Source organism: Peromyscus eremicus, chromosome 2 (genome assembly GCF_949786415.1).
Source record: "Peromyscus eremicus chromosome 2, PerEre_H2_v1, whole genome shotgun sequence".
Taxonomy (NCBI): domain Eukaryota; kingdom Metazoa; phylum Chordata; class Mammalia; order Rodentia; family Cricetidae; genus Peromyscus; species Peromyscus eremicus.
This window is the reverse complement of record NC_081417.1, coordinates 144,306,953-144,316,780: the sequence shown is the minus strand read 5'-3', so window position 1 is coordinate 144,316,780 and position 9,828 is coordinate 144,306,953. Positions and strand designations below refer to the sequence as shown.

At 56.2% G+C, this 9,828-nt stretch overlaps 1 protein-coding gene across 1 annotated transcript in view; it reads right to left on the bottom strand.

Annotated features, from left to right (window-relative positions):
• Nucleotides 1-311: 311 nt before the first annotated feature.
• The window catches only part of Slc9a1 (solute carrier family 9 member A1), a 57,517-nt gene continuing 48,000 nt past the window's right edge, over nt 312-9,828 (bottom strand). Inside the window, exons 3-12 of the mRNA XM_059255123.1 lie at nt 8,623-8,873; nt 7,315-7,532; nt 6,171-6,373; nt 4,736-4,825; nt 4,261-4,331; nt 3,977-4,150; nt 3,733-3,847; nt 3,491-3,592; nt 2,782-2,854; nt 312-2,053 (exon numbers count right to left, since the gene is read on the bottom strand). Of these exons, the coding sequence (XP_059111106.1) occupies nt 1,710-2,053; nt 2,782-2,854; nt 3,491-3,592; nt 3,733-3,847; nt 3,977-4,150; nt 4,261-4,331; nt 4,736-4,825; nt 6,171-6,373; nt 7,315-7,532; nt 8,623-8,873 (1,641 nt within the window). The 3' untranslated portion in view covers nt 312-1,709. The remainder of the gene's footprint in view (nt 2,054-2,781; nt 2,855-3,490; nt 3,593-3,732; nt 3,848-3,976; nt 4,151-4,260; nt 4,332-4,735; nt 4,826-6,170; nt 6,374-7,314; nt 7,533-8,622; nt 8,874-9,828) is intronic.

The window sequence follows — 9,828 nt, the reverse complement described above, 5'->3', positions numbered from 1 at the left end:
AGAGTACGAGGAACTCCAGCGGAGAAACGCCCCCCACTGGCCTTCTTCAGGCCTGCATGTCTCCCAGGTGTCAGTTCCGGGGTACCAGCAGGACTCTCCCTGATAAAGCTCTGCTGACACACCAGGGCTTTCCAGCTGTGTGGGCACCAAGCTGAGGCCCTGAGTGCAGACATGCTACCCCACCTCACCGTATCTCCAGCACCTGACCCACAGTACCAACCCCACCGGCAGCTGATGGTGGCAGTGTTTCTGTGCCAGTCTCTGAGCCTAGTTCCTCTGGTGCCCTCCTTCCCAGGAAGCAGCCCCGACTCTTATAAAAAACTCACATTGATTTATTAGAATATGAAAAAGGTTCAGTTTCTTCTGTACAGGCGGCAGAGAGCGGCGGCGGCGGCGGTGGCTTTGTACATGGTTGTCGCTGTCACCTTGCATGGCAACTCCTGCCCTAAACAGCACTTGCATGGAGAGGAGACAGCTGGGCCAAGCACCCGTGGCCCCACCCCCTGGGAGGGACCTCTCTGACTACTGCACAATCCTGGGGGGGAGTGCTTGGGGGTTGGACAGACGCCCATTGGCTTGGGCCAGCCATGGGGGCAGAAGGGAGTATGTGCTTGTGAGCAAAGGCCTCTGGGGTCCAGTACTGTCTACTCCAGCAGCCCTGGCCAGGACAGGAGACCCTCGGGGGAAGCCTATCCCCAGGCTGGGCTTCACTGCAGGCCGGGTATGCAGGTGGTCTGGATAAGGGGTGGTGGTGGAACAGGCCAACAGAAGTGAAGGCAGACCCTCGAGCAAGGTTGTTGCTAGGAGGCCCTTGCTCATGTTGGGCCACACTAACCAGTGCTGTGGGCAAAAGAGCCCAGCAGGCAGAGGTTCGATCTAGGGAAGGAGAGGTGTTAGACAGCATGAAGGAAGGAGGAGGGGTGGGGGTGAGTTCTGACTGGTGTGGGGGTCTCAAAGGGTCTAAAAACAGGAGTGCCTCTGTGCAAACAGAACCGTACTTACGTGGAGGTGCGAATAAACCAAATGTAAAAAGGCGGCATTTTCTGGAGCCTCGGACAGTCCCTCCCACGTCGCAGCCCCAGAAAGGCCCAGTGGTCCTCATCCCCCAAGTCCCGCCACTGTTCCATCACCCAGGTCCCAGCAGGGAGCTCAGAGGTGCCCTCAGCCTGCAGCTCTGAGTGAGGGCCGCTCAGGTGGCTGGCCAGGGTGCCATGGCTGGCAGGAGTAGTGTGGGTCTGCCATGGGTCACCCATCTGTCTCCCAGCCACATGCCTGCTGTCCTCAGATACGCGAGGGCCTGGTCAAGGCCAAGGAAGGTTCAGCTCCCTCCTTTCCTGGTGGGACCAGAGTGGAGCCAGTGGCTCTTTGGTTATAAGTGATGATCAAAGATGGAAAATTGGTCTGGATGAGGAGGGGGCTGCGGGAAGGGAGGGCCTCGTGGAGCCCTGGTTCCTGTATGGGAAAGCCTGGATCTCGAGATGGGGCGGGGCCTGCCTCAGCAGCCCAGCTGTTCTGCCTAGTGGATTGGGCAGGCAGTTCTGGTGGGAGAGGACACTTCCCAGGAGGCAGGGGCGAGCCGTGCTGCAGCGGGGGGTTGTGGACCCAGCTGCCATGCGTGGGAAGGGGGCAGGGCCAATCCAGGTCAGGAGGCAAGGGAGCTCCCAGCCCCCACTCTGTGGGAGAGTCCATGGACACCCACGGGCCTGGCTCTAATGGCCTTTGGGGATGAAAGGCTCTCCCTCCCCAGGCTCAGGGTGGGGGCCTGGGTCACTGAGGCAGCGCTGTATTCTCTGGGAGCTGGGGCTGTCACTTGGTCCAGGGGTGAAGACGTCATCGGTGCCTGGGGATGAGGGCTCCTTGCTCCGCATCATAATCACGCCATCCTCATCCTCGTCTTCCTCCTCCCGAGTCACCCTTGTTGGATCCCGGTTTAGCCCCAGGACCTTGCCCTTCAAATCCTCATTAACCAGGTCTACAGACTCAGGCGACTGTGGGGAGGCTGGGTCGATGGTGATAACCGGCAAATCTGCCTTAGGCTCATAGGCCAGTGGATCTGTGGATCGAAAGGAAAGGACAGTTGGTTCTGCCCCTGAGCCCTGCTCAGGATGTGCCACACCTCAAGGACCCCTTCAGCCTCTACTAGTGGCTCCCAGACCTTCCCATGAATGCAACCATGTCTATGGGCCTCACAACTTTGTCCACATGGGCCGAGTGACCCCCTGCTAGCAGCTGCTCTTCTCAGATGGTTGCTTTCCTTGGATCAGGGGTTCCCACTGGTGTCCCACAGGTTAAGAAATAGAGCTCTGGGCTGGAGAGATGGCTCCGAGCTTAAGAGCACTGGCTGCTCTTCCAGAGGACCAGGGTTCAATTCCCAGCACCCACATGGCGGCTCATAACTGTCTATGACTCCAGTTCCAGGGGATCTGACACCCTCACACCAATGCACATAAAATAAAGTTAAATAAATTTAAAAAAAACAAAGAAAGAAATAGGGCCTTTCCCTGTCCTCTTCATGGACTAGTGACTTCTGCCTCCCTGTCAGGTGCTCCGTTGTGGCTCCATGGCAGTCCTCATCCTGAGTGCCACGGGCAGCACCTTGGTGCCCGGGTTCGACAGCCGAGCTATGCTGCCCTCTCTGTGAACACCCAGCCCCTTGTGACATGGACATAACTCAGTGTTTGAGAAGCGGTCGTGATGGGGAAGGCCCGTCTTGCCCTGTGACACTGAGGCCTGTCCCTGGCACAAAACACCCAGCCTGAGGGCCCCTCCTTAGCCCTTTACCTGAGCCTATGCGGGCCCGCGACATGGTGGGTGAGTCCAGCTTGTGGGCCGGGACCGTCAGGTAGTTGCTGATCTGACAGAGAGAGAGGACAGGGTGAGTGTGGGCAGTGGGCTGGCAGAAGTCCTCTGGAGGACACTGGGGCAGTGGTTCCTCAATGGGCTTCCATTGCCTGCGCCAGCACCCACACTGATGTGGGCAGACTCAAACAGATCTACTTTGTAGATAAAAAAAAGAACAATAGCAATAAAAACTTGGGCTGGCATGCCCACCTAAATCCTGTACGGCCCCAGGCACTGCAAACCCAATACATCACAACTGAGCTCAGTTCCTTACCTTTCAACAAGCTTTGTTCCCTCTTGGGTACTCTGTGACCTCTACCACCCCCTTCAGATTCCTCTTCCACCCCAGTGGCCCCACCTCAAACTAGTAACCCAGTCACTCAGTCTTGCCAGCTCCACTTCCCAGTGTCCCTTGCGTTCATGTCTTTCTCTCTCTCCCTGCCTCCCCCACCCTTTCCCCACATCACTCCTCAGGGGATGAGGCCCAAAGCCTCACACCATTAATAAACCTCACGATCTGTTGTCGGTGTCTAAAGTAGGTGCATGCCCTCGGTGGAGCTCGGCAGAACCTGAGGTGCCCTGTGGTGAGAGGCAGGAGGAGGAACCAGCCTCCAGCATGTGAGGAAGGCAGGCCAGGCCTGACACGCACCTTCTGCTCCAGCTGCCGGGCCTTCTGCCTCCGGAGCAGCATCTGGTTCCAGGCTTCCTCGTAGGGGTCGGCCACCAGCGTGTGTCTGTTGTAGGACCGCAGCTGAGGGAGGAAGCGCCATCAGGGAGGGAAGGACTCAGAAGCTGGGCTGGAAGGCCAGGTCCAGGGAGGCTCTGGGTGTGTGGGAGGTGGGAGCAGGGCAGGGGATACAGAGCAGGTGCCAGGCTTGGGCAGGACCTCACCCGCTGCCGGGTCTTCTGCAGGTTGCTCCTCAAGATTTTGCGGATCTCCTCCTCCTTGTCCTTGGACAGCGCCGGCAAGATGCGATCCGAAGTCACGGACTTGGGGTGGATGTTCCTGGGACAACAGAACACAGGTTAGGTCTCCATTCTGGCAGTGGGAGCATAGCCCCGGTGGCCACCCCAGGCTAGGGCTGGGGAGCTAACGTGGGTGCAGATGCTGCCCAGGCTGGCCAGCGGCACTCACTGCATGGAGACAGTCGAGACAGCGGAAGGGATCTTGCCCATGCCTCCACTTTCCACCAGCTCAATGGCCTGCTTCATCTCCATCTTGTGGTAGAAGGCGATGAGCTGGGGCTCTTTGGAGCGCTCACCAGCTATCAGACACTTCTTCACATACTTCTTATTAAACCGGTTGAGCCTGTGGGAGGACGGGGCAGGTGGGGCTTGGCTCCTAGACATGAGATGTCCAGGCCCCCAAGGACCCTGAACTGCCCTCCCCACCCTCCTGCCCACCAGACCTTCACCTACTTGTCCTTCCAGTGATGGTGGCCATAGTGACCACAGATGTCCTCGATGCCTGTCAGAAGGTGGTCCAGGAACTGAAATGGGCCCAGGGCCAGGTCAAGCCTTACTACTGGGTTCCTTCCCTACCCGACCCTCCTTTACCCCAACTATGGGTCTGCTTAGCTGGCCCTGTAGTTCCAGGAGTAGCCAGGAGGTGGCGCCTTCCCCTTACTCATCCCGAAGCCCAAGCCACACACCGGTGAGCGCCTCCTCTCTGAACCCACTTGGGTGGCTTCAAGCAGAGGCAGGGATGGTGTAACAGCCTCTAGGGCTCCCAACTGCTCACACCACACTTTCCCTTCAGCTAGAGCTTGGCAGGGGGCCCCCGGGGGCTGAGAGACAACCTAGCACGGGGATGAGGGAAGGCGGGCTTAAAGCCCACCTGGGTCCCAGCTCCAGCCTTCTCCTGCAACCCAAGGCCCAGCCCAGCCTCCAGTACCTGTGTGTGGATCTCCTCGTTGATGGAACGCTTTGTTTCTTGCTTTTTCTTCACAGCCAACAGGTCTACCAGGGGCCGAATGGTCATGCCCTGGAGGGCAGGTGAGTATCAGATATCCTGGCTCTGCCACCCGGCACGAAAGTTAAGGAACCTCCCTTCTTCCTGAGGGCCTCCCCTTTGAGGTCCTCCATCCCCCAGGACTGGGGGGCTGATAACTCTCTACGTCAGTGTGTAAACAAAGGCAGGTCTCTAAAGCCCACCTCTTCCTGGAGTCAGCAGTCAGAGGCGGAACAAGCCTCACTGCCCATCTAGCTGGGGCCTGGGTTCAGTGCGGGCTCCACCACAGATCAGCTCTGCAGCCCAAGGAGTCCTGCCTGCCCTGCAGACGGAGAACTACCTCTGCCCTGCCTCCCTCACAGGCTCTACTGTTCACTAGTACTTGTGCTACAAGACCTGCGATATCCCTGAAAGATGGCTCCTTAAAATGTTCCCATTTTACAGACGAGGGAACTGACAGTAGAGAGGCTGAGTGATTTCCTAAGGCCAGAAGCAGCAGACCCAGAGTCAGGCTGGCTCAAGGGGGTCAGCACCATGCCACCTTCAGTGAAAGCGGGCTTGGAAACCCACCCAACAGGCTCAACAGCAAAGTCAAGATAAAGCAGTGTTTCTGAGGACGGAACAGAGCAAGAGGCCAAAGAGGAGCTCGTTCCTGTAAAAGGATAGAAACTGCACCCCACTCCAAGAGGGCTCTCCATATCTTTTTCTTATGAAAAGGCAAAGGTGTGCCCATCTGGTACTCTGTGAGGACTAGTGTCCAGGAAAGACAGAGGATGGAAGAGAAATGGACGTCCAACAGTTTCTCACCTGTTCCAGGTCAGTCAGCTATGGGAGAGCAGTGTGCAACATCCCACATGGGCCTCCCTTGGGGAGGGTGGCTAGAGACAGGGGTGGAGCTCTGCTAAGCCTGGGTCATTTAAATGCTCAGAAGTCACTGGCCCGAAGGCTTGAAGGACTCTTGGGGTCATACAGCCCAGTCTCCTCACTTCACCAATGGGGACTGAGACACAGACAGGTGCGTCTCCCCTAGAAACACAGCTAGTGAAGCATTAGGCTCAGTCCGGGCCTCAGGCTTCCTGATTCAAAAGATGGTCCAGCTGCCTGTGCCGTGCTGACCCTGAACCACTGCGGCAGTCAGGTCTCAGGCCTGCCAGCTGCCCAGTCACGTCAGTGGCTCCTAATGACATCGGGCAGCACTCTGGTCACTTCACATACTAATCACTGACTTCACAATGTCACATTACCACAACTGAGGACTGAGGCCACCGAGGGGGCTGGCTTGCCCAAAGCTATGTGGCAAGTCAACGACAGGGTACCCACAGCCCTTTTAGAAGTGAGGCTCCCCAGGGCAGGGGCGCGCCCGCCCCAGGCCCAGCACCTGCACGAAGACCGTGAAGAAGATGACGGTGATGATGGCAGTGAGGAACAGGTCACACATAGGGAAGTGCTTCTTGTCCAGGAGGTAGCCCAGGGAGAAGGCGATGGCCCCTCGCAGGCCCCCGTAGGCGATGATGAACTGGTCCTTGGGGGTCAGCTTGACAATGCGGAACTTGTTGATAAACCAGGTCAGGCCCAGCACACCTGCCAGCGAGCAGGCAGAGGGGAGGTCAGGTTGTCCGTGAGCCCCTCCACTAAGCCCACCTCCCTCCCTCACTTCCTGGGTCCCTCCGCCCAGGGCCTCAGTGGGCCTTTAAAGAGTTCCTCAACCTGCACCTGTTCTGAAGATATCCCAGAGGCCTTCAGAGGCTCCAGGTCAAGGGATGGGAGGAGACAACAGAATGGTAATGTGCTGTTACTTATTAAAACAGCTGAGCAGGAAGGAGATAATGGTCCCGTTATCTCTCCTTCTCTATATACTGGGAATTGTCCATAATAAACCATAACTCACAACGCAGGCTGTGAGGGAGGGGTGCAGAAGAGTGCTTGGTCTGTGTCCATGAGGCCCTCGGTTTGATCCCCAGCATCACAAAACATACACCCAAAACCTGCTTGCCAACAATAAAAATCCCACCCGTAATCCCAGCACTCATGAGGCTGAGGCTGAAGGATTAACAGGAGGCCAGCCTGGTCTACATAGTAAGATCTTGTCTCAAACAAACAAACATAAAAAACTCCAAACAAAAAACTAAAAAATGTAGAGAGGGACGGGGAAGCCACCCACAGCCCATTCCCTTACATATTGTACCATAGAACACAACCCAGACAAAAACTAAAAAATGTAGAGGGGGACAGGGGAAGCCACCCACAGCTCATTCCCTTACATACTGTACCATAGAACACAACCCAGCTAGCACTGTGTGTCATACACATTAGACACATTAGAGCCCAGATCTTATACACCTCAGCACACACATACAACATATATCACCACACACACATACCACAGTCCAGCTCGTAGAAACACCAACACACACCCACACCCCACAACCTAGCCTCACACTGTATGGACGTCGTCCCTCCTAGGCCTGGCTCCTTCACACGGGGCACACACATCCCTCCCTTGGCCTGGGTCTGACCCTTACCTAGTACCCGGGCGATGAGGCAGAAGAGCAGGGTGCTGATGACAAACGTCCAGTTCCACTGGTGGGAGCCGGCCACGGTGGAGACTCCGAGGAAGATGAAGATGAGAGTCTCGCTGACGCTGCTCCACATCTTTAGGAAGTACTTGATGGTGGTGTGTGACTTGTGGGAGATGTTGGCCTCCACGTAGGGGCGCATCACTACTCCCGAGGCGATGAGTCTTGGGGTGAGAAGAAAAGCGTTCAGGAGGGAGCTGCACCCACTATGAACAGGCAGACCACCCACCTGCTTACTAGGCAATTTGTAAGGACCAAATACCCACTGTGTCTCCTTGACACACAGGGCCAGACAAGAGACGGGACTTTTAGAAAAATAAGGTCACCTCCATTGTCCAGCTGAGGTGACTCAGTACAAGAGACTAAAGTCTGTGCAATTCCAAGGTCTTGGCCTTTTCCCCAAGGCCACACTGCATCTGCCCAATGACAGCTAGGGACAGACTCTCTGGTCTCTCGGGTTTCCCTCCATGTACGATGCTGCCAACGCACAGGGTCCCCTTAGATCAGGGGTTCTCAGCCTTCCTAATGCTTCGACCCTTTAATACAGTTCCTCATGTTGTGGGGACCCCAACCATGAAATTATTTTCACTGAACTTCACAACTGTGATTTTGTTACTGCTATGAACTGTAATGTAAAAATCTGTGTTTTCTGACGGTCTTAGGAGACCCCTGTGAAAGGGTCACCACCCACAGGTTGGGAAGCACTGCTCTAGGGACCTTTGTAGGCTTCTTCCCTACTACCCAGAATCCCCCAGTTTAGACTGGCCTCTTTACTTCTGTTCTCCTTTTCCTCACTGACTTGTGTCCCATGGCCCACTTCAAACTCAACAGAGTTCAGGGCTTTTCTACTCAGGCGGGGTAACATGCTGGTAAGCTCTTTCCAGGGAGCCTGTGCCAGCTTCCAACTAGTCATTCACTTTGGGAAAAAGGGAGGAAGTGGCAGGACTGAGACCTTCAAGCTCAGGGCTTCCTAGGGAGCACGGAGATTCTGCCTCCCGAGACCGACTAGCCCTAACACAGGTTGCTTTTTGCCTCATCTGCTTTCAGACAACCTTCAGATTCCTGAATCCCAGAGTGTACTGGAGTGTTCCTATGGGCAGCCTCTGATGACCCGGACCACGCCAGTGGACACCGGTGAAGTCTGGAGTCCAGAGTCCAGGTGCTGGGAGCTCCTTGGTGACCACACAGATCTGGGGGTGTCATGCCAAGTAGCTTCCCCTACCGGGCCTGTCAACCCGCCACGCCCAGACTCACGCCATGATTCCTGACAGGTGGAAGAGCTCGGCGGACAGGTAAGCCATGTAGCTGTAGAGGAAGACGAAGAGCGGTTCGATGACGCGGATGTGGGAGGTGAAGCGCGAGGTGAAGGCTGCGATGACGCCGTAGACCACGCCCACAAACACCCCACCGAGGCTCACTACGAAGAAGCTCAGGAAGCCGAGGAAGATGTCCGAGATGCCCACATACTCATAGTTGGCAAACTCCTCAAAGAGGTGATAGAGGACCTGGAGAGGACAGGCAGGCTGGTGGGCAGGAGGGCAGGGCCCCGGTCCCACGTCCCACGGCTCCCTGGTTACCACCCATGCTCATCTCATCCCTCCACGATCCACAGCCACGAATACAGCCTATCTGGAGGCAGGAAACCCTACTGCTGAGCATGTGCAGAACCTGGGCTGGGGCTGGGGACCTTCCTTTGGAGGCCTGCAGCACACCCTGCTGGTAATGAACATAAACTCTAAAGCTAGGCAGCCAAGCTACTATCCTTTGTACACACGGCCACTGACCTAGTCTTCTGTGCTTCAGTTTTCCACCGATGGGAGCAAGTGGAGTGAGCGCCCATGTCACAGGGCTGTCACAGAATTAAGTTAGGAAAGTGCTCAGCAGGATACTCCCTGTGGTGCCACCACTACCAGTGGTACCACTGAGTCTACTTATCTCTGTGTATAAACCGAGGCCTTTCTGGATTCTCTCTCCGCTAGTTAGCACGAAACAGGACGTTAACAGCAATCCCGTTAACCTCTGACTACGCATGGGGCCAGGTCATCTGGGACCCACCAAGTGGGACGGACAAATCTCCATTTAAACAAGCTGCCCAGGGAGCTTCAACAGACAGCCAAGCTCAGGCGCTGTGGAGCCTGAGGCCCGACAGCTTCCCAGCCCTGGAACAGGACAGTCTACAAATGCTCGTCACATACCAACCATCTTTATTGGTATGCAGGCCAAGGATCCCTATCTCCTTACTAGAGGGAGGCTCAGGTATATCAACTAACATGCCAGGGGGGCCTGCCAAGGGGCAGGACTGGGCTTAGAACTTGCTCCCTCAGTCTCTGGGTTTTGTTCTGAGGGACTGACATGGCGGTTCCTCAGTCTACTCAAGTCCAGCCCTAGACAGCTCTGCCAGGAACCAGATGGGGAATTTCCAGGCCTGGAGGAAGGGGAGGTGGACAGGAGAAGGTGACG